At 45.6% G+C, this 27,938-nt stretch overlaps 1 protein-coding gene across 2 annotated transcripts in view; it reads left to right on the top strand.

The window, feature by feature from the left end:
* Positions 1-27,938, top strand: part of DPYSL5 (dihydropyrimidinase like 5) — a 102,616-nt gene that overhangs the window by 33,793 nt on the left and 40,885 nt on the right. For both annotated transcript variants that reach the window (XM_019021503.4, XM_019021502.4), the window contains exon 2: positions 16,986-17,250. In XM_019021503.4, the coding sequence (XP_018877048.1) occupies positions 16,990-17,250 (261 nt within the window). In that variant the 5' untranslated portion in view covers positions 16,986-16,989. The remainder of the gene's footprint in view (positions 1-16,985; positions 17,251-27,938) is intronic.

Genomic DNA, 27,938 nt, shown 5'->3' with positions numbered 1-27,938 from the left:
GCTAACACGGTGAAACCCCATCTCTACTAAAAATACAAAAAATTACCTGGGCATGGTGGTGGGCACCTGCAGTCTCAGCTACTCAGGAGGCTGAGGCAGGAGAATGGCGTGAACCTGGGAGGCAGAGCTTGCAGTGAGCCGAGATCACGCCACTGCACTCCCGCCTGGGTGATAGAGTGAGACTCCATCTCAAAAAAAAAAAAAAAAAAAAAAGAAAGAAAGGAAATTAGTTTGTCCCAGACAAGGGCAGGGCTTCCTGAAAATAAGAGGGAAAGTTTTCCACCTTATTTCAATTTCTTTTCAAACAATATAAAAGTACTTGCATGATTTTAAAGTACAATATTTACTTATTTATTTATTCATTGAGACAAGGTCTCACTCTGTCACCCAGGCTGGAGTTCAGTGGCATGATCACAGCTCACTGCAGTCCCGACCTCCTTGGCTCAAGCAATCCTCCTGCCTTAGCCTTCTGACTAGCTGGGACTACAGGCGCACACCACCATGCCCAGCTTAGTGTGTGTGTGTGTGTGTGTGTGTGTGTGTATGTGTGTGTAGACAGGGTGTCACTATGTTGCCCAGGCTGTTCTCAAACTCCTAGGCAATTGCTCAGGTAATACTCCTGCCTCAGCCTCCCAAAGTGCTGAGATTACAGGCATAAGCACCACGCTCGGCACAATATTTATTTTTAATTATAAGAGCAATGTTGGCAGAGAGTGGTGGCTCACGCCTATAATCCCAGCACTTTGGGAGGCCAAGGTGGGTGGATCACTTGAGGTCAGGAGTTCAAGACTAGCCTGGGCAACATGGTGAAACCCCATCTCTACTAAAAATACAAAAATTATTTTGTAAATTAGCCAGACGTGGTGGGGTGCACCTATAATTCCAGCTACTCAGGAGGCTGAGGTGGGAGAATCACTTGAACCCAGGAGGCAGAGGTTGCAGTGAGCCGATCATGCCACTGCACTCCAGCCTGGGTGACAGAGCAAGACTATCTTAAAAAAAAAAAAAAAGCAATGTAACATATAGAAAGTCTGGAAAATTAGGGGGGCAGAAATCCCTTGTTATCCCACATCAGAAACTATTGTTTATTCTCTTCTGATCTGCTTTGAGTCCATATTTTGATTGTAAGCGTATTTGACATGTATTTGTATGTTTTTTTAAAGTTTTAAATGTTTGATGAGATATATGCAGAAACATGCAGAAAATATATGTGCAGTTTAAAGAATAATTAATAGCAAATGCCTTCATAATTCCCACCATGTAAGAAGCTCCCCCTACCATGGGCCCCTCCCTCCCTGCCAGATAGATAACCACTGCCAGAGCAATAACCCCTATCTTGAGTTTTCTGATTATCATTTCCTTGTTTTTTTTTTTGCCATGGTTTTAGCACTAGATGCCTACATACTATAATTCCCATTTGCCTGTTTTTGATGGTTATGTGAATGGAATCATACTGTATTTGCTCTTTTTGTTTGTTTGTTTTTGTTTGTTTTTGAGGCAGAGTCTCACTCTGTCACTCAGGCTGGAGCGCAGTGGTGCGATCTTGGCTCACTGCAACCTCCGATCCCCGGGTTCAAGCAATTCTCCCACCTCAGCCTTCCAAATAGCTGGGATTACAGGCACGCGCCATCATGCCTGGCTAATTTTTGTATTTTTAGTAGAGATGGGGTTTCACCATGTTGGCCAGGCTGGTCTTGAACCCCTGACCTCAAGTGATCCACCCACTTCAGCCTCCCAAAGTGCTGAGATTACAGGCATGAGCCACTGCACCCAGCCTCATATTTACTCTGTTATGTCTGCTCCTTTCCCTCAACTATTGTTTGCAAGATGCTGTATATGGCTGTAGTCAGTTCATACTAATTTTCAGCTTAAAAGAGAAGAAAGTAGTTTTATAGTCTCATTCAATTTCTACCCTGAATCTAGGTTTCATCAGGTAGCCTGGGTCTGTGGTCCTTTCATGGTTAAGAAAATGCATCCTTTCCTCCTGTTTTCCCCAGCCCACACCTGAGGTCTCCAGCTGAGAAGAGCCCCCTGCCTCATTTCCTGGCAGTGGGTGCAAGCCCTCTTCCAGCATTTGGCCCTTGTTCTAGGAAGCAGCCACTCCAGGAGCTGCTGGAGACCCTTGAGCTGCAGCTGCCATCCTTCCAGGGGAGATGATGGAATTATTTCTGGGGCCTGGAGACAGCTGGCAAGATCACGGGAAGCACAGCAGGGCTGAGTTATCTGCCAGGAGTCGGTGCCGGGCGGGCGAGGTGCTGGTGGTGGTGTGGTGCCTCCTCTGGTCACAGACGCTTGGCCTTCCCCAGCTAAAGCCCCAGTCGGGAGTCAGGAGTCCTTGTCTCCCATGTGTACACCTGTCTGTCCTTCTTCCAGGACCTGCGGGAGCTGAGCTTATGGAAGTGGGATTTACTCACACTTACTTTTGAGGGTCCTCAGCCTGCCCAGGCCTCAAGTAATGAAGCCTCCTGGCCTCAGGGAGTCAGCCAACACTTACAAGGAGCCAGGCTTCAGCTTGAACGCCCAAGACTGGTGCTGTGCACACTTGGGCTGGGAGGTGCACGTGAACACACATCAACACACAGCTAAGCTTGTCCTATCTCTCTCTCTCTCACACACACACACACACTCAGCTCTGGTTTCTGACAACTGCCCCTTAGCTCTTCTGTGCCTTTGAACTAATCTCACTGAACAAGTGGTCGGCAGCTCCCATTTCTTACCACCCTCTCACAGCTAATCCTTTGCAATGTAGCTTTTGCCCTCCGCACACTGATGGTCCTTGTTCATTAAGTCCAGCCACGTGGGGCCGGGCCAACTCAGATGAACTCATGGGATTAAAACCTCTTACTTGATCTTAGCCTGTTAAGGAATCATCCCTGTGGATTTATATACACCTTCCCAGAAGCTATTTGTTTCATTCAACTCCTGCTTGCTTGGGGCCCAAGCTTGATCTGTACTTGTGGCAGTTTCTTTTAAAAACCGTCTCAGGAGGCCGGGCATGGTGGCTCATGCCTGTAATCCCAGCACTTTGGGAGGCTGAGGCAGGCGGATCACCTGAAGTCAGGAGTTAGAGACCAGCCTGACCCACATGGTGAAACCCCATCTCTATTAAAAATACAAAATTAGCTGGGCGTGGTGGCAGGTGCCTGTAATCCCAGCTACTCGGGAGGCTGAGGCAGGGGAATTGCTTGAACCTGGGAGGTGGAGGTTGCAGTGAGCTCGGATCGTGCCATTGCACTCCAGCCTGGGTGACAGAGCAAGACTCTGTCTCAAAAAACAAAACAAAACAAAAAAAAACCTGTCTCAGGAGCAAGCCCTTGTTAACCATATTCACACCCATGACGCTGGCCAATGCAGATGGTATTTCCCTCCCCGTACCCACTCCTGCACTCTGAAGAGGCTGTTCTGGTGCTGGGCTCTTACCTATAGTCTTGCCCACCCCCTGACCTACTTGTTCCAATTCTACCTTCTCTCCAGTGCAGTGACAAAGGTGGTAGCAGTTTTCCAGATGTGGATGCTTCATGATCTGGTGCAGATGGTCCCCAGGTACAAACGCCCCAGTCCAGCCCTCCCCCAAAATGGCACATGCCATCTATAGGCTTGATCCTGCCCCACCCCTGGGTTAATGGAAAAAGGGCCTGGTGGGACATTCAGAGACCTCCTCACTAGCCAATTTGGTATGGAAATATGTTTGTGGCTGTGGACAAGGACCCAGGGTGTCTCATGGTGGATGTAACATTAGACAGAGACTCTCTCTCTAGCCTCTGACTGCTCTGCCTGACCAGTCCTTCTTCCTGTGCCAGTCCCAGGCCATTCAGGTTCTCCACTAGCCTTTGGAGATGGCTGAGGCCCAGATGGAAGAAGGGGGACCTGCCCTTCTGCTCTCCTCAGTTCCTTGCCCCAGGGTTGGGTGCTACTTCCAGAATCCCTCAAAACATTTTGCACAAAACTCCCAGGTAATCCAAATCAGGACCACCTCTCAGAGCAGTCTTCCTGGATGTCGACCCTGGCCTGGGTTGGATAGGAATCTGGGAAGAGTCTGAGGTTTCTGGATGGGGTGACTGGGGACAGGGGAGTTGGTTTTGGACAGGTTGCGTGTGTGCTGCCTGTGGAACCCAGTAGAATGGTCCAGTGGGCATTCGGATGGTATTAAAATGCTCCCGCTCTCTCATTAGCTAGACTTTCAGTTTCCTGTTTGCTTCAGAAAGTAGAGAACTGGGGGTTGTGAAAAGCTCAGTCACTGAGCAGGTAAAGTTTGATTGGATGTCGGGAGAAGTAGTCACGGAGTGGAAACAGCTGTGACCTTTTCTTTTTTGCTTGTCACCTAATTGCTATTAGTCATTAGTTCATATAAAGTAGATACCTTTGAGAAGTAGGACATGGTCAGATGAATGAGGTGTGGAGACTTAAACAGTAATGACATGCTGAGTTCACAGGTCTCTATGTCATTATGACCTGCCTTACATGTAGGTCATAAATATTTTATTTCTGTCTAAATAAATTATAAAAAATGCACTTAATGATATTAAGCTGCAGCTACTTACCTGAAAAGGAACAAAATATCACCTCTGAAGTAACTACTAATTATACAGTTTTGCAAACTAATAAATATTATTTTAAATCTACTCAATAGTTGATAAATCAATTATGAATTAATCATAAAATTATTCTGTGCTTTAATATTAGTTAAGTTTTTACTGTTTACTACTTAGAAAGCCATTTACTTTTTTAAACTTAAATTTATTAACTTAAACCCTCAGCATTTCCCGCTCATCTCAAACTCCCCTTTGGTTTTTGTGTTCTGTTGAACCTTTGATTTGGCATGTTTCAACTCAAAGAGAATCCCTTCCCTGAGTGACCCCAGGGTGCCTTATGTGTCAGCATCCTCCACAACCCCATTTTAAGAATGGCTCTCCCATTGAGAAGGCTGCAAAATGCCAGCCTATTCTTTCTCTCTCCTTTGTGCTGATCAGAAGAAAAATAGCCGTAGGTTTCCATTTTCCTTTCCACACAACTGTCGTGTATTGCCTTTTGATCCTTTAGCAAATGTTACCGGCTTGGAGCAAGGGAAAATCATGCCAGCCCGCCTGTGTCCTCTGTGACCTGAGCTGACCTCACCTGCCCCTTGAGGTGCTACCCAGGTTGCCATTAGGCTTGGCTTAGATGCCACAGATCCTTCATGTCACATGACAGTGTTTTTGATATAACAGTCTTGTGTGTTTTTGATATCACAGTGACCAGTTATCTGTAAAATCATACGTTTTTCTGTGGATTCTATCAAAAGAGGAAATGTGAGTCTTAAACTAATGCTTTCTAAAAAGAGGAAATGCATGTCTGAAACCAATACCTTCCAAGTTCCCTTTAAGGTCTTTATGCAGGAGGGGTCCCCCTTGCACCATCCTGGCCCCAAGTTCCTGTGCCAAGCTCCAGAGGCCCCCAGCATCCTCCAGCTGAGTTGTTGGCAGGGGCAGCCGTGCAGGCCAGACTGTGCAGGCTCTCCTTGTCTCACACCTCCCCGCAGGCCCAGGGGAGCTGGGGAAGGCGATGACAGAAGCAGGCAATTCCAAAACACAGTGTTGGGCTTGGCATTTCTTTGGCAGGACTAAAACTGTGTACCTTATAGGAGTGTAGGGTGTGTGCATTTCATGATCAAGAAGGAGCAGCTGCCATAACTTTGTCCACTCAGCAAGATGCTTCCTCTGCAGTTCTGCATTGGAACTACTCCACAAAAGTAAAAATGGGGGGTATGGAAGGAAGGATTTTTCTGTTTTCCCACAAGACAGTGGTTGGATAGCAATAATTGTTACTATTTTAAACATGGAGAGGCTTTCTCATGAAAGTCTGCACTCCCTAGTTACAGTATTGTCCCCTCCCCACCACCCCACTTCCACCCCAAGTTCTCTATTCCCAGCTTGCACATCACCTTAACGCGAACCCATAAATGGTTCAGGAACATAATGCCACAGGATCAGAATCCTCTTGGAGGAGACAAGCTGTGTATAACTGGATAAATCTAGGATTCGAGATATCCAAAGATAGCCACCATCTTGCTGTGGAAGGCATCATTACTTCCCTGAATAAATTGTAAACATCATAAGATCCCTGTGCTTACAGTGTGACACCTTCCCGTTAGTCCTGGGCTGGTTCCCTTCAGTTCAAGGTCACTGTTGACAAAGTCCAGCGATTGGAGGGAAAATTGGAAGTAAACTTAATAGTCTATGCAGCTCTAGAATTCTATACTTCTGATTCTTTCTTTCTTTCTCTCTCTTTCTTTCTCTTTCTTTCTTTCTTTCTTTCTTTTTCCTTCCTTCCTTCCTTCCTTCCTTTTCTTTCTTTCTTTCTTTCTTTCTTTCTTTCTTTCTTCTCTGTCTCCCAGGCTGGATTGCAGTAGTAGTGCAATCTGGGCCCACTGCAATCTCTGCCTCCCAGGTTCAAGTGATTCTCCTTCCTCAGCCTCCCGAGTAGCTGGGATTACAGCTGCGTGGCACCATGCCCAGCTAATTTTTGTATTTTTGGTAGGGACGGGGGTTTCACTATATTATCCAGGATGGTCTCAAATTTCTGACCTCAGGTGATCCACCCACCTCGACCTCCCAAAGTGCTGGGATTACAGGTGTGAGCGAGCCACCGTGCTCAGCCACGATTTATTCTTTCTAATGGCATTTAACTGTCTGGATTTTTTCCCATTCTGCCTGAGATGACAGACATGTGTTTTTGAATTCTGTTGTTTGCATAGATAAAATAACTGGATGATCAAAGTTTTTGGCGAAACATATGGGCGTATGGGATATAGCCAGAAGTCTTTAAAGGAGGTGACATTTATTTTAAGGCCCAGTTGTTACTTATGTTGCTCATTTCTGTCTAGTGTGATGTCTTAGTTTAGGCTGCTTTAACAAAACTACCATAGACTGGGTGGTTTAAACAACAGAAATTTATTCCTCACAATTCTGAAGGCTGGGAAGTCCAAGATCAAGTTGAAGCTGAGGGTTCCTGTTGAGGGCTCTCTTCCCGGCTTACAGATGGACGCCTTCTTGCTATGCCCTCACATGTCAGAGAGAGAGATATCTCTCTCCTGTCTCTTCTTCTAAGGACACTAATCCCATTCATGAGGGTTCACAAAGGCCTCCCAAAGGCCCCACCTCCAAATACTGTCACACCGGGTATTAGGCTTCGACATATGACTGGGACACAAACATTCCATTCATTGCATGTAGTGAGCCAGAGGGCCAGATATTGACTCTGTCTGCTACACAGTTATTGTGTTTTGGAATAAACTAGGTGACTTGAAGCATCAACAATTGGTAAAACTAATGCTGGCCTTCTGGAGAGCTTATACTTCTTCTTTTTTTTTTTTTTTTGAGACGGAGTCTCGCTCTGTTGCCCAGGCTGGAGTGCAGTGGTGCGACCTCGGCTCACTGCACACGCTGCCTCCCGGGTTCACGCCATTCTCCTGCCTCAGCCTCCCGAGTAGCTGGGACTACAGGCGCCAGCCACCATGCCCGGCTAATTTTTTTGTATTTTTAGTAGACACACGGTTTCACCGTGTTAGCCAGGATGGTCTCGATCTCCTGACCTCATGATCCACCTGCCTCAGCCTCCCAAAGTGCTGGGATTACAGGCGTGAGCCACCGCGCCCGGCCTGGAGAGCTTGTACTTCTTTCTGACCACAACCTCTGACAAGAATGTTACCTGGATTTACTGCCTCAATTGGAGCAGAGGGAAGAGAGTCCCTTTATGGTGCCTAAGAACCTGCATAGTGTAGGAAAAAAAAAAAAAGCCTGCATCACAACAATTGCCCTCAAATCTCTTCCCTTCTGGGCGACTTTCCTGAGAGGTCCAGAGTATCCACCCCACTCACCCACCCTCTGACTGACTCCTTCACTATGTTCATACACGTGTGCACACACAGACAGCCTGTGCTGCAGAGACAGACCAGCAACGTCCTCCCTTTGTTGAGTTCAGCAAAGACTAGCAGGGAAAGCTGTAAGAATAAGGTGCTAATGAGGCTACTGGGGAAGGTGAGCAGCATGATGAGTGTCCACAGTCCACAGCGAGGCGGGATTGGACGGGGTTAGCATCTTGGGGACTTAGGCTACTTGGAAGGGTAGGAGTGTGTGGGAAGGATACTGATGCAATAGGCTTCCTACCATCACCTTGCAGCTAGTCTTACCCATTCCAGCTCTGGTCTCTGTAACATGGGGAAAGATACCCAGTTTAGACCAGTATCTGTCAAGTTCACTGTTAAGTCTTTAGGCAAGAAGTGTCCCCTTTACACTTCAGTCACCTATTAAAGCAATTATTTGCATCTCTCTTGTTCCGCAGACTGAGATTCTTAAGAGCAGGGCCTGTGGTTTTTTCAGAGTTGTCTCCAGTGGAAAGGAGTGAAGTTATAGAACACTTTAGTGCACACAAATATTCTAAACTTTTAAGATTTTAAAAATTTAAAAAAGATATTCTCCAAAAGCACCCTGGGTAGGGAGCATGTTAGGCAACTGTGCTATGATATTATCCAAACAAGCCAGTGCGGGCTTAGAGGTCCCAAGACCTTGGGAACCCCGAGGCTGAAGCCCTGCAGGCTGCTCCGACAGCAGCCCATGTGGAAAGCTGGAATTCAGCACAATTGGGCCTGGAGGCTGGGCCATCACTCACACTGCGGTGTCTCTACTGAGCTGCTTCAGATCTGGGGTCCAGCTCACCCCTCCTTCTGTATGGCTCAAGGCTAGACGCTTGTATTAGTCTGCTCAGGCTGTCGTAACAAAATACCACAGACTGGGTGGCTTAAACTACAGAAATTTATTTTCTCACAGTTCTGGAGGCTGGAAGTCCAAGATCAGGGTGCAGGCGGGTCGGATTGTGGTGAGCTCTCTCCTCCCAGCTGGTCAATAGCTGCCTTCTCACTGTGTCCTCACACGGCCTTTCTTCTGTTCCTGTGCCTGAGAGAGAAAGCGAGCTCTCTGGTGTCTCCTAACCAGGACACTAATCCTAGCAGATCAGGGCCCTGCCCTATGACCTCATTTAACCCTCAAAACTTTCTAAGAGGCCCCATCTCCAAATACAGCCACACTGGGGTTAAGGCTTCAGCATATGAATTAGAGGGGACACATACATCTAGTCCATAATAACTCTAGAGACGAACTGTCTGGCTTTCAATCTCTGCTCTGTTACAAACTAGTTGTGGGACCTTGAGGACGTTCTTTTAACTTTTCTAAGCCTCAGGTTCTTCTTGGTAAAAATGGGGGCAATGATGGTACCTATCTCCAGGCATTGTAAGGATTAAATCAGATGATGCACACAATGGGCATAACGAAGGGCCCAGTATATAGTCAGTGTCTAGTAATTATTAGTTAGCATTATTAATAGAGTCCTCTAAGTTCTGAGAATGAGTTTTCTAGATGGTAGTCCTAGGACAGCAGTCTATCCTGGATTTCCAGGACCAGCCCAGGCCTGCGTGAATGGGATTCCTGGGCCAGAGAGGTTCCAGGGCTCCCCAGTATTCTGCAAGGGAGCCAAGCCTCTTCAGAGCCTCGTTAGCCTCTGGAGACTTCCAACTAGGAAGTGGAAAAAAATAGGCCGAGGTGGTGGCAGCCCAAGGGTTCTAGAGAAAGGGAGTAGTCAGCCCCATCTATTCCTCCCTCACCCATCTCCTTTCAAAAAGGATGGCAGAGGGAGGAACTGAGCCAGCTGGGTCTGAATGAAGGGTCACGTTGGATTCCTTCTGGCTTCTTTTTAGTTAATAAATAAATAAATGACTTTTTTTTTTTAGACAGAGTCTCGCTCTGTTGCCCAGGCTGGAGTATAGTGGCATGATCTTGGCTCACTGCAACATTTGCCTCCTTGGTTCAAGTGATTCTCCTGCCTCAGTTTCCTGAGTAGCTGGGACCACAGGCATGCACCACCACGCCCAGCTAATTTTTGTAATTTTAGTAGAGACGGAGTTTTATCATGTTGGCCAAGCTGGTCTCGAACTCCTGACCTCAAGTGATCTGCCGGCCTCAGCCTCCCAAAGTGCTGGGATTACAGGCATGAGCCACTGAGCCTGGCCTAAAAAAAGGCTTTTGAACATATATTTTCAGATTATATGTTCCTCCTCCAATTTACTATGTAAAATTTGAAAAATACAGAAACCTGTGAAGGACATAAAACTCACCTGGAAACCTTCTACCCAGAGTTAATTCCCTTAAGTCAGATAGACCTAAATCTGAAGCCCATCCCTCCCCCTGGATTTGTATGACCTTTAATGGGCTACTTGTTATTTTCAAAACCTCTGTTTATTCCTTAAAGTGAGGCTAACACTTCCTGCCTTGTTCCCACTTTGTGGGGGTTGCTGTGTGAATGCATGTAAAGTGCCAGGCACAGGGTGTTTATTTACTGAGAGCTCTTACTTCTATTGAAGATGATGTCCTTGGCTTTCGATTCTAGCATCAAAGCTCAGACAAGAATTCTCAGTAAGCTATTATCACACTGCTCTTTCAGGTTCTCCAACCTCCAAGCATGTGCTACGAGCATGTAAGCAAACCCATCTTGTCATTTATAACATTGACATAACGATTATGCAGCAATTTTTCCAGCATAAGTATTCCTAGTTTTCCTCTTACCTTAAAGCTGCTTTAAAAGGTGAGGATTAAGCCAGACATGGTGGCATGCACCTGTAGTCTCAGTTACTCAAGAGGCTGAAGCTGGAGGATTGCTTGAGCCCAGGAGTTCAAGTTCAGCCTGGGCAATGAAGTAGAGAACTAAAAAAAAAACAAAAAAACAAAACAAAGCAAAAAAACAAAAACAAAAAACAATTTAAGGTGAGGATTATATCTTTGCACAGAGCATTGGGTTTGTTTCTTCCTCCAGCAAACTCTACTATCACCATCACTTCTCTCTTCTTTTTTTTTTCTTTTCTTTCTTTCTTTTTTTTTTTCTTTTTTCTGTTTGAGATAGAGTCTTTGCTGTGTCACCCAGGCTGGAATGCAGTGATGTGATCTCAGCTCACTACAGCCTCAACCTCCTGGGCTCAAGCGATCCTCCCACCCACCACCCAGTAGCTGGGACTACAGGTGCATGCCACCACACCTGGCTAATTTTTGTATTTTTTGTAGAAACGGGGTTTCACCATGTTGCCCAGGCTGGTCTCAAACTCCTAGACTCAAGCGATCCTCCTACTTTGGCCTCCCAAAGTGCTGGGATTACAGGCATGAGCCACTGTACCTAGCCCATTTCCCTCTTTTAAAGCAAACTAAGAACCTGGATCTCTCCTTTCCTAGTCACACTTGGGCTTGGCTTTGTAATAAGAGAGAGAGAATGCATCTCAGACTTCTGGGCTTCCTGTGGCCAGAGTGGCTCTATCCACCACCTAAGAACCAAACCCATTTTCTTATTATTGCATATGAAATTAAAACTCCAGTTTTTAGGTTTTAGGACAAAAGATCCCTTGACATGTGTTCAGCTTCACCCCAGCTCCAGACAATAGGCTTGTGGCTGTGGCTGTCCCCTCTTCCCTAGTCTCTCCAGTCCAACTCCCCACGGCCTCTCTGCCCTGTCACCTTCCACTCTAGGGGAGCAGGGCCTCTTCTCCCCAGAGGTCAGAATGATACCCTGCAGGGAGCAGATGTTCCTGGAGTACAGTTGTCACTCCCAGCCACCTGCTTTCTTTCCCAGCACTCCCTCAGGCAGCAGCCCCCAAGGGCCATGCTTTCCTTACAGCAGGAGAACCTGGTGGTTGAGGCTCCATATAAGCTTTCTTGTTTGTTGTTGAGATTCCATGCACTTGAGCCTGGCCAACTTGGCAAAAAATAAACCAACCATTTCCAGGAGAACAGGCTATGATCTCCAAATATCTGACATGTGCCCTTACAAGAGGTACTCCTTTAATAGATCCCCAAGGCCTTTTCATCCTGGGACACAGCCTTCCCAGAACTTCCCTGGTGACAGACAAAGTTAAATGATGAGGATGAGAGAAAATATGTTGCTTCCTTTGTTCTATTCACCGTAATTAGCTGTGTTAGGAAAACTGAGCCTTATCCTGGACATAGAGTTGCAAAATATCCCTGAAAACAAACATGGAATTGGTCTACTACTCATTGCTTTAAACCATTTTGATTGTGTTAGAGTGCAACAAGTAGATGGGGCTATTTATTCGTTTATTCACCAGTTTTGAGTATTCTGTACTGGATGCTGAGGATGGGGAGCAGGCGGAGACAAAGATGACTGATAGGACTGCCTTTAAGGACCCTACTCCATAGGTGGAGAGAGAATCTAGTGCCGTGAAGGCAATGGATCTAGTGAAGGCACAAAGAGAGTCAGAGAAAACTTTTTCAGAAGAGGGGACAATTGGGCCCTGAAGAACGAGAAATTTACTGCGTATAAAAGTGGGCTTTATTTTACCTCAAGGACACACTGCAATGGCGTAATCTCCTTCCTGATGGTCAGAGTTTGTCCTATATTTTCTAAGCCTGAATGTAAATATTTTCTGTTCAGATACCTAAGGGTCAAGAGAGTTGCATATCCTTATTATTATTATAAATCCTTATTAGAATTTATATTATAAATATAAATATAACAATTTTATATACTTATAATTATATAATTATAATTCATATTATAAATATAAATCCTTATTATTATAGATAATTCCTTACTTATTTTGGATATTAACCAAAGTGTGCCCCCTGGATGGAAATTTTAAGCAACTCACCATGACCACAGCTATCTGAGTTGCCCTCAGCACTGGCCCCATTTCCTATGTGCACCCCATTTCACTTCCCAGGTCCCTGCAGTGGCTCCGCCACATCTTCACACTCTTCTCAAATCCACTCATTCTGTACCACTCCCACGAGCTCTCAGCCCCCAACTTTGCAGAGCAGACAGAATGCAAACTCGCTTATATGCCTGTCTCTTCTGCATCTGCACATCACCTCCTCCTACAAGCCTTTGACTTTAACCTCTCTGTATCTCTTTCCTCTTTGGCGAGGTGGGCATAATAATACCTTCCCCACAGGATTGTTGGAGGGATCTAATCAAGCAAGCCATGTAAATTGACAAGTGAGGGCCTTGTTTGTTGAGGCCTTCTGTTAATGATGGTTGCCATTATTCTATGCTACCTCCTTCGGGAGCTCACATCAAAAATAGTCCCTTGATCTCTTAGACCTTTAATCTCTCCCTTGGCTCCTTCTTCACTCCCTGAAAAATATTAGTCCTAAAATTGATACTTTCCCTCAGCCATGCTCCTTGGGCCGTTTCTAGGCTTTCTTTACTCACAGAGATCTTGACGACTGTATACACAGTCTCCACAAACTTGCCTTCAATCAGAGTTCATCAAAGACTCACTGATTTCCAAAGCAGAGGTCAAGATCTTCTGTGGTCCTTGCCTCCACTTCACTGCATGGCTACATTTAATGCTAAGGGAAGGGAGCTCTACAGAGGAGGGAGTAGTCAGTGGTGTCAAATGTGGTTACGATGCATAATCCATTTTGAGTTCATTTTTATATAAGATTTTAGGTTTAAATTAAGGCTGGGTTTTTGGCCTATGAATATCCAACACCAATTGTTGAAAAGACTGTCCTCCCTTCATTGAATTGCTTTTGCACCTTTGTCAAAAATCCGTTGACCATAGTTGTCAAGATCATGCAGTCTTGATTACTATAGCTATGTAATATGTCTTGGAATCAAGTAAACTGATTCCTCTGACTTTATTCTTCTTTGTGGAGGTTGCTTTAGCTGTTCTAGTTCCTTTGCCAGTCCACATACATTTTGACAATAATATACAAAAGATTTGTGCTGGGATTTTAATAGGAATTGAATTAAACGTGTATGTCAATTTGGGGAGAATTGACACTATGTTGAGTCTTCCAATCCATGAACATGGTATGTCTCTCCACTTACTTAGATTGTCTTTGATTTCTTTCATTGGCATTTTGTAGTTTTCAGCATACAAGTCCTATGTGTGTTTTTTCTTTTTTTATATTGACAGATAAAATTGTATGTATTTGTTGTGTGCAACATGATGTTTTGAAGCACATACGCACTGTGGAATGACTAAATCCAGTTAATTAATAGATGAATTACCTCATATAATGAGAGGTTAGAACACTTGATAGCCATACTCAAAGCATTTTTCAAGAATATAATGTTATTATTAACTATAGTCACCATGTTGTACAACAGAGCTCTTAAACTTATTTAACTGAAATTTTGTATCCTTTCACCAACATTTCCCCAACTCCCCTTTACCCCAACTACTCCAGCCACTGATAACCACCATTCTGTTCTCTGTTTCTTTTTTTTTTTTTTTTTTTTTTTGAGATGGAGTCTCGCTCTGTTGCCCAGGCTGAAGGGCAGTGGCATGATCTCGGCTTACTGCAACCTCTGCCTCCCCAGTTCAAGCAATTCTCTACCTCAGCCTCCCGAGTAGCTGGGATTACAAGCACCCACCACCACGTCCAGCTAGTTTTTGTATTTTTAGTAGAGACAGGGTTTCACTATCTTGGGCAGGCTGGTCTTGAACTCCTGACCTCATGACTCACCCACCTCGGCCTCCCAAAGTGCTGGGATTACAGGCATGAGCCACCGCGCCCAGCCTCTGTTCTCTATTTCTATGGATCAACTTTTTTAGGTTCCGCATAGGAGTGAGAGCATGTGGTATTTGTCTTTCTGTGCTTGGCTTATTTTACTTAACCTAATGTTCTCCAGATTTATCCAAGTTATTACACATGACAGGACCTCCCCCTTTTTTATGGCTGAGCAGTATTCTATTGTGCGTATATACATCTTTTTCATCCATTCATCCATTGATGGGCACTTAGGTTGATTCCATATATTGGCTATTGTGAATAATGCTGCAGCAAACAAGGAAATGCAGATATCCCTTCGACATACTGATTTCATTTCCCTTGGATATATACCCAGCAGTGGGATTGCTGGACCATATAGTAGTTCTATTTTTAAGTTTTTAAGGATTCTGTATACTGTTTTCCATAATGGCTATACTAATTTACATTCCCACCAACAGTGTACAAGAGTTCCCTTTTCTCCACATCCTTGCCAACACTTGTTATCTTTCATCTTTTTGGTAATAGTCATTCTAACAGGTGTGTGGTGATAATCTCATTGTGGTTTTAACTTGTACTTTTCTGATGATTAGTGATGTTGAGCACTTTTTGATAAATCTATTGGCCATTTGTATGTCTTCTGAGAAATGTCTATTCAGGTTCTGTGCACCTTTTTAAATTGAGTTGTTTTCTTGCTGTTGGGCTCTTTCAATTCCTTATTTATTTTGGATATTAACCTCTTGTCAGATGTATAGTTTGCAAATATTTTCTCCCATTCTGTAGGTTTTCTCTTCACTCTGTTGATTGTTTCCTTTGCTATGTAGAAACTTTTTAGTTTGATGCAATCCCATTTGTCTATCTTTGCTTTTGTTGTCTGTACCTATACATGTTTTCTTGGATTTATGCCTATTTCACTTTTTCTGGTGACACCAGGTGTGCATTGCTAGTGTACAGAAAAAAGTAGCCTTTTGTATATTGATCTTGTAACTTGTGGCCTTGGTTATTTGTTCTAGGAGATTTCTTTTTGGTAGATTTCTTGGAATTTTTTATGTAGATCATCATGTCATCTGCAACGAGGGACAGTTTTGTTTTTTCCTTTTCAATCTATATGCCATTTATTTCATTTTCTTTCCTTATAGTGCTGGCTAGAATAACCTACGTTGCCTAGCACTGGCAAAAGTAGACATCCTTGCCTCTGCTGTAGAGGAAAGTATTTAGCCTTTCACCGTTAAATCTGATGTTAGCTGTAGGTTTTTTTGTAGGTGTTCTTTATCAAGTTGAGGAAGCTACCCTCTCTCCCTACTTTTCTGAGAGTTTTTTATCATGGATGGGTGTTGAATTTTGTCAAATGCTTTTTCTGCATCAGTTGATATGATTTTATGATTTTTCTTCCTTAGTTTGTAAAGATGGTGGATTACACTGATTGTTTTTCAAATATTGAACCAGCCTTGCATTTTTTGAATAAACCCCATTTGTGTGGTGTCTAATGCTTTTTAAATGTTGCTGAATTCTGTTTGCAAATATTTTGTCAAGAATTTTTTATATCTATATTCCCGAGAGATATTGCTCTGTAGTTTTCTTTCTGTAGTGTCTTTGTCTGGTTTTTGGTATAAGGCTAATACCGGCTTCATAAAATGAATTGGGAAGGGTTTCCTTCTCTTCTGTTTTCTGGATGAGGTCAGTATTAATTCTTCTTTAAATGTTTGAAAAAGTTCTCCAGCTTTTGAAAACTGTTGATGCTGTGGACCCAATCTGGCCCAAATAAATCTGAATCTCTGGGGGTGGGGCTTGGTCATACATAGTTGTCCGAAGCTACTCAGGTGAGCTTAATGTGCAACCAGCTGTGGAGCTAAGTGTTGGTTGTGGACTTCTTGAAGCCAAAATATGAGCATGAAGGAAGCAGAATCCATCTGAGGAATGTCATGAATTAAACAGCTGTGAGATTTGGAGAGTTCAGCTCTGAGACACACCCCCAGAGGCTCTGGTGTTTTCAGGATACCGTGCAGTGTAAGGGAGACATTTGTTGTATAAGACATGTGGGTTCGACTTGGCTACTTGATAACCATAAATTCCTTAGCAATTTCAGCTTTCTCATCTGTAAAATGCCTTGGGTTGTTTTGGGGATAGTAGAGATATGAGAAATGAGATATGAGAGATAGAAAATGAGATAGTAGATGTGAAAATGCTTTGGAGCTCACATAGCATTTTGGGAAAGTAAAACATGATGTTTCTGTAGGCCCCAGCTTCTCCCTTACTGCTGCCGTGTCCTGATTCCTAATAAGTCCCTCTGGGAAGCCAGTGGGAGGCTTGTGACTCCCGCTGGCTGTAGGGGAAACTTCCTCCTCTTCTCTGCTCACTTACCCTGACCATGGAATTTGGGCTCTGATAGGAGGGATGGGAAACTGGAAACAGTGAGAAGGGACTTTGACCTTGACCATGCTCACCTTCTTGTAGGAACATGCTTGCCAACTCAGCCAGCGTGAGGATCCTCATCAAGGGAGGCAAGGTGGTGAACGATGACTGCACCCACGAGGCTGACGTCTACATCGAGAATGGCATCATCCAGCAGGTGGGCCGCGAGCTCATGATCCCTGGCGGGGCCAAGGTGATTGATGCCACAGGAAAACTGGTGATCCCTGGTGGCATCGACACCAGCACCCACTTCCACCAGACCTTCATGAATGCCACGTGCGTGGACGACTTCTACCATGGGACCAAGGTAATGCTCCTGTTTGCCAAAGGTGGCTTCCTCTTTGGCTTTTTTATTCTGCTTCTGGGGCTGCTCCAGACTACACTCATGTGAGCCAGGTGCTCCCAGTGTATTGCTGGCAGGAGAAGGGTGTGTCAGGGCCACTGTGGCAACTACAATAGGGATTTCCGGCTTAACGTCACAGATTTCCATGATTACAGAAAAGGAGGCATTTAGGCTGGTTTTGCTAATCAGATCATTTACCCGAGTACCCAGGCTGAGAACTGATTTTATTTTTATATCTTTATGTCATGTAGTACAAACCTAGAGGAAGAGAATAAGCTGGTGTTTGTTATTACGTAGGGGAGTGGGTTGGTCTGATGGGCTTCTTTATATATGATAAACTGAATTAAATTCCCAAAGACTGAAAGACAAATTTGCTTCTTCTAGATGATGAGACAGCTTCTATTACCTCTCCTAGCTTGCTTGTTATTTTTAAAAACAACCGGAAAATTGCTGGTGGTGGGTTCTCTTTTCAGAGTGAGTTACCATTGACAATATTTAACAGTTACTGAGCTGGACCTGAGCTACTGTAAGCTCCTGAAAGCCAAGTACAAAAATTCAGAAGAAAAATTAGGAGGAAACTACATTCTGCAAAAAGAGCCATGAATGGGCTTTTTTACCCTTCCCGTGTGCTCCAGACACTTCTGTCATTGCTGTCATCCCTCTTCCTTGTGATTTTCTATCTCATGCTGGCCTCTCCCCGGACATCAGACTGTGGGCTCCTTGAGAGCAAGGCCTGGCCATTTTCCTCTGCTTTCCCAGAGCCTGGACTGACCTGGAACTAGAGTAGCTGTCCCGTAAGTGTGCAGGCAGAGGCTGGGCCTGGGGACACAGCTTGATGGACCAGCCCCACCTCAAGCAGATGGCCCTTAAGGTCTCCTTGAGGACAGGCCCCCTTCCCAATCCAGGGGCTGCAGACCAGACCCTTGGAAGGCTGGGCTATGAGGAGTCACAGTAGCCATTGTCCGACTGTGCCAAGGCAAGGATGCTCCCTGGCTTAACCCTCTGGCATCAGGGCTACACCTGCTCACTCTAGCCAAGTCCAGGGAAGAGAGGTGGTAGGCCGACTCTCCTTGCTTTCTCCTCTGAGAATTCTCCCGGGCCCTGCAACTGATGTTTTGATTATGAAATGGGGAGCCCCATCCTCATAAATTCAGGATCCTCTTGCAGGGTGCCTGGTGACAGTCGGGACCTTTCTGAAGTGAGTGAGCATATCCAGCTCACCATCCTCATGCACTGAGCCAGGCCAGGCCTGCGGTTATTGTTGTCATTTTCACTGAAGTATAGCATATATACAGAGAAGTGCAGAAATTGTAAGTACACAGAATTGCCACCATTGAATACACTTGTAACCAGCTCCCAAGTCAAGACACCAAATTTTACCAGCACCCAGAAGCTCCTCCAGTCACAGGTTCCCATCAGGGATAACCACTATCCTGACTTCTAATAGGCTTTTTTAAATAACAGCTTAATCGAGATATAATTTACATATCATACAATTCATGTATTTAAAGTGTGTAAGTCAGTGGTTTTGGTATATTTATCAGAGCTTGGTTTTGTCTATGTAGATGAAATGAAGCAGTATGTACCTTCGCATTGGCTTCTTTTGCTCAAAAATTCATAAATTCATTCACTTTCATTGCTTAATACTATTCCACTGAGTAATATACCACATAGCAATTATCTCTGTCAGTGGCCATTTAGGTCATTGCTTGTTTGAAGCTATTACAAACATTGTCACTATGAACATGTTCTTGTACACATCTTCAGCAAACATGTGTGTACACATTTTGTTGGGCACATACTCCTGGGAATGGAATTGCAGGGCCCATAGGGTACACTTAGGTTCAGCTTTAATAGGTAATGCCAAATAGTTTTCCAGACTGGTTGTAACAATTTATGCTCCCAGCAGTAGTGTAAGAGAGGCCACAGTATTTAACACTGACATCACCAGTCCATTCTGGGGTCCATCCTGTAGCATGCTCAGGCCTTGCACTAAAAAATGCACCTTCCTAGTTACTGTCCCTGTTTGGAGGAGTCCTTTAGGCCAGGGTCAGATGCCACACTGTCACTATGCTGTCTACCAACCTCGCGGTGGGCAGACTGGCCTCCTTTGTCTCATTTTCCACATTGTCATCTGCTAGGGCCTCATTAGCCAAGAGTGACTGGTTTTCCCCTGAGAACCATCAGCTCTTTACAGCTGATGAAGAGCTCTGCACACGTGTCTTTATGCAAGGTGGTGGGTAACTCTTGATCTTTTATGCTTCTCATCCACGCAAGCAGCTGCCTCCAAAAAACATCTAAAGGCCCCTGTGTGACGAAAGGCCCCAGATCTCCCATTTCTGCAGGTTCAGGCTGCCTCAGGAGCCCCAGTCCATGTCAGGCCCTAGTTGTAGGGAATTTAAGAGACCACAGACCCCAGGCCACCCTGGCAGCTGGTATCACTTAAACTGACACTTTGTTATATCCATGCCCTAAGCAAGATTGTAATTGTCCTTGTGCCCCAGCCCTCACATTAAGCCTCTGTCGTGGTGGCCTCGTCCTACCTGGACTCCATTAGTAGATCCTGCCCAGAGTCCTGAAATTCCTGCCCTTGACCCCTCCACTCCACACAAAGATTTCCCCTTTACGTTGTGGCTCCTGCAGCCGAATGGTGTAGCTTCCCAGTTTCTGAAAATCTCCCGCGGAGAGAAAATGCTCTTCTACTGAAACGCTGATGGGGACGGGTGGATTTAATTATTCACACCGCCTGTGGCACCCATGCAGAGGCCGTGCACCCTGATGGACCGCCGCTGACCTACTTAGTATGCTCTAAGAAAGGTTGATTCACTTTAAGCATCTGGGTTTATAATAGAACAGTAATCCCAAGGAAAATCTCACCCGAACGATTAGCCAAGAAAGAAGGAGAGATCAAGTTGCATCTTTTTGTTCTTGTCAGACAGATAGCGGGGCCCTGAACCCTGCACACAACACCCCACCCCCGCCCCGCCCCACCCCAGCTAGCGTCTGCTTGTTGATTTGGCAGCAGCAGCAGCCGGACTAGGAAAACAAAACAGTTGAAAGCCTGGCCTTTCTGAGAACATCTGGGCCTCCATTGTACTTGATCTCCAGGGATTTCTCTCCAGTACTTCTTTAGCCCACGCCTTGCTGGCCCCGGCCTCTGAAAGAGGCTGTGGCAGGCTCTGCCTGGCTCCCCTGCTCACAGCCTGGTCACTTGACCCTCCTCCCTGCCACCGGCAGCACCCCCACAACACCCCACCACCTGCAGGCCCCGCCCTCCCCAGGCCCAGAAGTAGGGTTTCCAGACGGTGCCAGGACCACCTGCTGGCTAACAATACAGACCTCATTCCAAAAAGGAGGTTATCTCCGTGGGGTGGCAGGGGGAGAGGGAGTGAGGAGGGAGAGCCAGTGACACCAACTGTGTTCAGAAGGACCAGAATTTTAGTCTGGTTGCGGGGTCTCATATTATTATTATTCTGCTTAAGTAGATGTTGCACTTAGTCTCTTTCATACGTATCTAGTATTACAGAGTAAAGAATGTTCTTACAGGCTCTTGAGCTCCACCCACCAATGGCTCTCCAGGGCCAGGTGAAAATATCAGAATCAGGTTTTTAAAACTACAAGCATTCATAAGCAAACCAGGTATGTGGTAAAATAAAAATAAATATAGGTACCAGCCCCTCACTAAGATATTGATAGAGAGGACAGACACGTGCAACTGAATAAGCTTCCTATGTGCCTTTTCTGCCTCCCTATCCCTACAAACATATTTTAAGGACCGCTGTCTAGGCCAGTGATTTTCACCCTTTGGAAGCAAATTACATCAGAACTGTCAGAGATGTGTGAACCAGAGCAGCTCCATCTTAAATAGGGGCTGGGTAAAATGAGGCTAAGACCTATTCGGCTGCATTCCCAGATGGTTAAGGCATTCTAAGTCACAAGATGAGACAGGAGGTCAGCACAAGATACAGGTCATAAAGACCTGGCTGATAAAATAGCTTGCGGTAAAGAAGCCGGCCAGGTCCCACCAAAACCAAGAGGGCCACAAGAAGTGACCCCTTGTCGTCCTCACTGCTACACTCCCACCAGTGCCATGACAGTTAACAAATGCCCTGGCAACATCAGGAAGTCACCCTAGATGGTCTAAAAAAAGGAGGCACGAATAATCCACCCCTTGTTTAGCATATCATCAAGAAATGACCGTAAAAATGGGCAACCAGCAGCCCTGGAGCTGCTCTGTCTATGGAGTAGCCATTCTTTTATTCCTCTACTTTCTTTTTTTTTTTTTTTTCTTTTTTGAAATGAAGTCTCACACTGTCACCCAGGCTGGAGTGCAATGGCGAGATCTCGGCTCACTGCAACCTCTGTCTCCTGGGTTCACACGATTCTCATGCCTCAGCCTCCTGAGTAGCTGAGATTACAGGTGCACACCACCACACCTGGCTAATTTTTTGTGTTTTTAGTAGAGACGGGGTTTCGCTATGTTGACCAGACTGGTCTCAAACTCCTGACCTCGTGATCCACCCGCTTCGGCCTCCCAAATATTCCTCTACTTTCTTAAGAAACTTGCTTTTGCTTTGCACTGTAAAATGGTCCTGAATTCTTTCTTGCACAAAATCCAAAAACCCTCTCTTGGGGTCTGGATAGGGACCCCTTTCCTGGAACAAAACCACTTGGGGAATTTTTGAAAGATCCAGTGTCCAGTCCCCAGCCCAGCCCAGCCCAGCCCAATTGACTCTAGGTCTGTGTCCTCCCCATCATCCCTGGTGATTCTGAGGAACTTTGAGAGGTTTGAGTGGCACAGGCTGTACTCCTGTTGCCTGTCTGACCCTCACCTTGTGAGCCAGGGCTGACATCCGAATCCCCTGGGTCTGCCTTGGGGAAGCTTGGGCCTGTCTTGTTTTGACCTTGCTGGTCTTTCTTATTTGCTTCTCTCTATTCACATTGCAACACCCCCTAGCTGGGCTCCCAAACCCCAGCCCAGGGCCCAGAGCTTCTGTGCTTGTTAAGTTCCCTAACCCGGTGTCCTGACCTCCCGTCTGTACCTATGGCAATCATCAGTGAGAGAGAAGTTGGCAGTAGCAGAGATGCCATCAAACAGAAGTCAGTCCACTTGGGGCTGGCCCTCTTCCGTGAGGGTCCAGAGAGTCCCTCTTGTCTGTGCCAGAGGCTATCTCGTCCCAGAGACAGCTTCCCACCAACTCAAAATTAGCATTGGGGTATCTTACAGTCAACCTGTGGAGGAAGCCAAATCCTAATCAAGAGTGCTTGTGCAGCATGGGATCGGCCTAGGGGACAGCCAGTCTCGCAGGCTAGGGTGGCCTGCCACCCCTCACCCCCATGGAGGATCCTGCCCCTCCCTGCCCTCCCACTGCAGAGTTCTGGACCCCATCTGGTAGGGCCCTGAGGTATGTGCCGCTAGGACATAAATAAATTCCTTTTGGTGCCCAGCCTTGCCAACTTCCTCACCAAGGATCCTGTTTGTCCGCTTGGCAAGTTGCTTTTGCTACTTTTGTCTTCAAAATGCGCTCTCGTGGAATGAAGCCTATAAATGTGGCTCACTTCCTTTCTTCTTTTTCTTCAACTCCAGTGTTCTGTTTCTGGTAAATTCTGGCCAAAATTTCTTTCCCGTCTTTAAGCTCTGCAATGACACTTCCTGCTCATGGGGATCCAGACTCATATGGTCTTGCTTATTCATTGATATTCTCAAGTTTTCTTATCTCTCCATCCCTGCAAGAAGTTGGGTGACACCTTAGAAATCATCTAGTCCCACCCACCCATTGATAGGAGACCCAGAGAGGACGCATGAACGTGCCAGGCGCTGTGGCTCATGCCACTAATCCCAGCACTTTGGGAGGCCAAGCGGGGAAGATCACTTGAGCCCAGGAGTTTGAGAGCAGCCTGGGCAACATGGCAAAACCCCATCTCTACAAAAAATACAAAAATTAGCCAGGCGTGGTGGTGTGCGCTTGTAGTCCCAGCTACTCAGTAGGCTGAGTGGGGAGGATCACCTGAGCCCAGGAAAGTTGAGGCTGCAGTGAGCTGTGATTGCACCACTACACCCCAGCCTGGGTGACAGAGTGAGACCCTGTCTCAAAACAAAAACAAAAACAGGAGTTTGAGGATGCATGAGTAGCCCACATCCCAGGGCCAGTTGGACCAGAAGGCAGGTTTCTCAGCCTTTCACCACCCTGTTCAGGGCCTCCTGAGACCTCAGGACTGAACAATCACCCCCTTTCAGCCTGTGGCCTCTTGGTTGGCTGTATGCAAATATTTCTCTTGCTATTCTGTGGCCCCAAATTTTGCTGGACCAGATGAGGGTGTCTCAGAATGGATTTGCATCAGGCAGGCAGCTGAGCAAGGTCTCTGCCTGCCCAAGACAGTAGCTTTATGAAATGCTGCTCCTCCCTGCAGGAATAACTGATGTCAGCGCCTTAGAGCTGAACAGTTTTTACTATGTATAAATGGTGTTTGTAAGGATTAGATGAGATGATGCATGACAAATGCTTCACATAGTCCCTGTCACAGAATACATATACAATAAATGCTAGTCCCCAGGCTGGGACTACCTGCTTCCACCCCAGGCTCTTTTCTTCCAGTTCCTTGAGAAAAGATCCACCCACTTTGGCTTCACAATGAAATTGCTCCACTGTGCACCGAGTGCCCATGCTACCTGTGTCCCTGGGCTTGGCCAGCAGGCACCCTGGCAGGCCTTCTCTGGGAATCGGCCCTCACCTCCCAGCTTGTTTTCCATGCTCGTTCTTCCTGCTGCCCCACCACCCCTCCGGCCTAGCTGTGGGGGCTGGGATTAGCATAGCTGGGCTCCTCTCTCCACTTTCTTCTGTGACTCACCCGTAGGCTGTAAAGAGCCCTGTGAAGGCTTCATGAAGTGACTTCCCCTCCCCTGCCACCTGGAGGACATCCGTCTACCCCCTCCATCGGTACTTAGTCTGCTTGTAGAGGGTATATTAGTTTTCTGCTGTGTAACTAATTGCCTCAAGTTCAGCAATTTAAAACACCCATTTATTAACTCACAGTTCTGTAGGTAGAAATCTGGGCACGGCATGACTAGGTCTTCGGCTCAGAGCCTCGCAAGCCGCCATCCAGGTGTCAATGGGCTGCATTCTCATCTGGAGTCCAGGGTTCTCTGCCAAGCTCCTGTAGTTGTGGCAGAATTCCATTTCTTGGAGTTCAAGGACTGAGGTCCCTGTTTCCTTGTTGGCTGTCAGCCTGGGGCGGATCTCAGTGCCTGGAGGCTGCCAGCACCCTTTGCCACCTGCCCCTTCCATCTTCAAAGCCAGCAACAGACTCACCTCAAGTCTCTCTCCTGTTTCAAATCTCTGACTAGAATCTCTTTCACCAAGAAAAAAACCCATATCTTTTTTTTTTTTTTTTTTGAGACAGAGTCTTGCTCTGTCACCAGGCTGGACTGCAGTGGCACGATCTCGGCTCACTGCAACCTCCACTTCCCGGGTTCAATAGATTCTCCTGCCTCAGCCTCCTGAGTAGCTGGGATTACAGGCGCCTGCCACCACGCCCAGCTAATTTTTGTATTCTTAGTAGAGACGAGGTTTCACCATGTTGACCAGGATGGTCTCTATCTCTTGACCTCGTGATCTGCCTGCCTCGGCCTCCCAAAGGGCTGGGATTACAGGCGTTAGCCACCGTGCCTGGCCAACCCATACCTTTATGAGCTCACCTGATTAGCCCAGACCCACTGAGGATAATCTCCTGCCATGGAATATAACCTAATCATGGGTACGTTTTCCCATCTTATTCACAAGATCCCTCCCACACTCAGTGAGATGCAGTTATACAGGGGCGTGGGTCACTGGGAGTCATCTTAGAATTCTGCCTACCGCAGGGAGTCACATGCAAAAACATGGCTATCCTATAGACATTTTGCCCTAGTATATCTCCACTCCACCTATTTTGCTTAAGCTACCTAAATCATTATTTATTTATTTATTTTTTGAGATAGAATCTGGCCCTGTCACCCAGGCTGGAGCGTAGTGGCATGATCATAGCTCACTGCGGCGTCAACCACCTGGGCTCAAGCCATCCTCCCACCTCAGCCTCCTGAGTAGCTGGGACTGCAGGCACATGCCACTGTGCCCAGCTAAGTTTTTTATTTTTATTTTTTGTAGAGACCGGATCTTGCTATGTTGCCCAGGCTGGTCTTGAATTCTTGGCTTCAAGCAATCCTCCTGCCTCAGCCTCCCAAAGTGTTAGGATTACAGGCGTCAGCCATCATGCTCGGCTTACTTAAACCTTTTTAAAACTCCACATTTACATTTTTATTTATTTATTTATTTATTTTATTTTTTTGAGATGGAGTCTTGCTCTGTCACCCAGGCTGGAGTGCAGTGGTGCAATCTTGGCTCACTGCAACCTCCGCCTCCTGGGTTCAAGCAATTCCCCTGTCTCAGCCTCCCAAGTAACTGGGAATACAGGCGCCCGCCACCATGCCCAGCTAATTTTGTATTTTTAGTAGAGACGGAGTTTCTCCATGTTGGTCAGGCTAGTCTCGAACTCCTGACCTCAAGTGATCCATAAGCCTCAGCCTCCCAAAGTGCTGGGATTACAGGCATGAGCTACTGCGCCCAGCCCACATTTACATTTTTAAAATAAAAAATCACCTTGGCCCCCCTTCACCTCACGGCTCTCTCTATGCCTGATGCCGTGTCCCTGCAATGGCTCCCTGTTGTCTAAGACATCAAGTTTGGATGTATGGATCTTCCCCCTGGGCAACCCCCGATCTGACCTTGCCCTCCCATCGACCCCTCATGGCCAGCTGCTCCCCACACGCACCCATCCATCAGGAAGATGCCCTCCATGGACATCCCATGCTGCCTGTTGCCATCTCTCTCCGCCCCTGCACAGAGCCCCTCCTTCAAGGCAAACAGCCTCTCGTAGCACTCCTCCTCCAGCTAACCCAGCTCCAGGATATCACTTTCTTCTCGCCAGCTGAAATAACTTGTCATCCTAGGGCTTTCAAATTGTTTCCCATGTTAAGTTTGTTTCTCAACAAGATTGAAGACCCTTTGAGGAGCAGAGACCACGATTTAACTTGTGACTAGCCACAGAGCTCGCGTAGCCCTAACGGTGTAGTCGACATCCAAGAAATGGATGTCAGCATGGAGTGGGAGTTATCAGCACAGACTGGGGCTATGAATGCTGGAGTTCGGATTTCAGCTCCACATTTGCTTGCTATGTCATGTGGGCAAGTTAATCTCTCTGTTCCTCCATTGTCGTATGTCTTTAAAAGTGCTAATTGAGTTATTATTTGTAAAGAACTTAAAAGAATACTTGGTGCTTATTAAGCATTATGTGAGTGTTTGTTAAATAAATAAATAGATCATGTTGATCAAAGTCAGATCCCTTAAAAATCCATTTGTACGAGCATACATATAAAACAGTTAAGCATCAAATAGGAACTGAAAGAACTGGATTTCATTCCTAGCGTTTGAATTTCTGCGTGTGTTTTAGATTTCAAACACAGTCTGATAGTAATAGTGATAAATTCTAGATAATTTTCTGTCTTCTCTCTTTCTCTTAAAGGCAGAAATAGCCAGTAATAAACTCTGCAGGCATCAGGAGCTATTTAAAGGTGTCCTGCTTCAAACCAGCTACTTGCTTAACAAAACCTTGCTGGCAACTTTCATTCTACGTGTACATTAATTGGTAGGCCAAAATGTAGGCCAGGTTGATCCTTCTTAGAACTGATGTGAATGAGGAGATCTATCGTTTCTTATAAATTTGTATCTCTAGTATTGGGAAAAAACCTCCTATGGTGACCAAGCAGCTCCTCAACTTCTAGAATAGTGTTTGCAAAGAATTTATCAATGCAGATTATTGCATTTTTAAAACCTTTGATTCAGAATAAAATAAATACACCCTCTGTGATTGAGGCCAAGTGTCCTGGCAATCTTTCATGCTTAGTACAAGAAGCTTTGCTTTATGCTGTCATCCACTGGAATTTATAAAAGGAAAAAAGGAAGAAGAAAAATATATACTGTATGTGCACTTCAATGATACATATTGCACATGAATGCCATTTTTCTGTCTTCTTCCATTTTTCTCCCTTCTTCCTCTTTTTCTTTTCTTAAATTAAGCTCGTATCTTTTCTAATATTTCAATAAATATTTGAATATGGCCTTTTCTCAATTGGAAATATCTGTTCTCCCAAACCTCACAGAGGTTACCTTTGAAGTTGCCATATTTGTGTTGAAAATAAGGGACATATCTTGGTTCATTTACAGGTAGAAATTTGCGTAGGTGCCAGATCCTCTCCCCTGGATAGTTTCAGCCTCATTGTTCCCTTGGGTTATTACTGCAGCCAGCCACATTTTTCTCTCCTTCTGATGCTTTTTTGTTTCTTGTTGACTAAAACTGAAGCCCTATAAGGATCTTTAATTAGTAACTAAATGAATATAAAACTGTGGGCCAACTACTGTAAGAACGTTCTCACTGACCATTGTTTCTCACTCATACCGCACACACATCACACACACCATCTCACATTCACACTCGCTCTCACACACACAATTTTAGAGCTGGAAGTACCATTAGAGATTAATAAATACTACCCCTAATTCATAAATAATTTTCCTGTTTAGACTTAAACGATCCACAGTATTCTCAATTAATATTTT

Source organism: Gorilla gorilla, chromosome 12 (assembly GCF_029281585.2).
Source record: "Gorilla gorilla gorilla isolate KB3781 chromosome 12, NHGRI_mGorGor1-v2.1_pri, whole genome shotgun sequence".
Taxonomy (NCBI): domain Eukaryota; kingdom Metazoa; phylum Chordata; class Mammalia; order Primates; family Hominidae; genus Gorilla; species Gorilla gorilla.
Note: the sequence above shows the minus strand (reverse complement) of the source record. Positions and strands in the feature narration are given on the sequence as shown.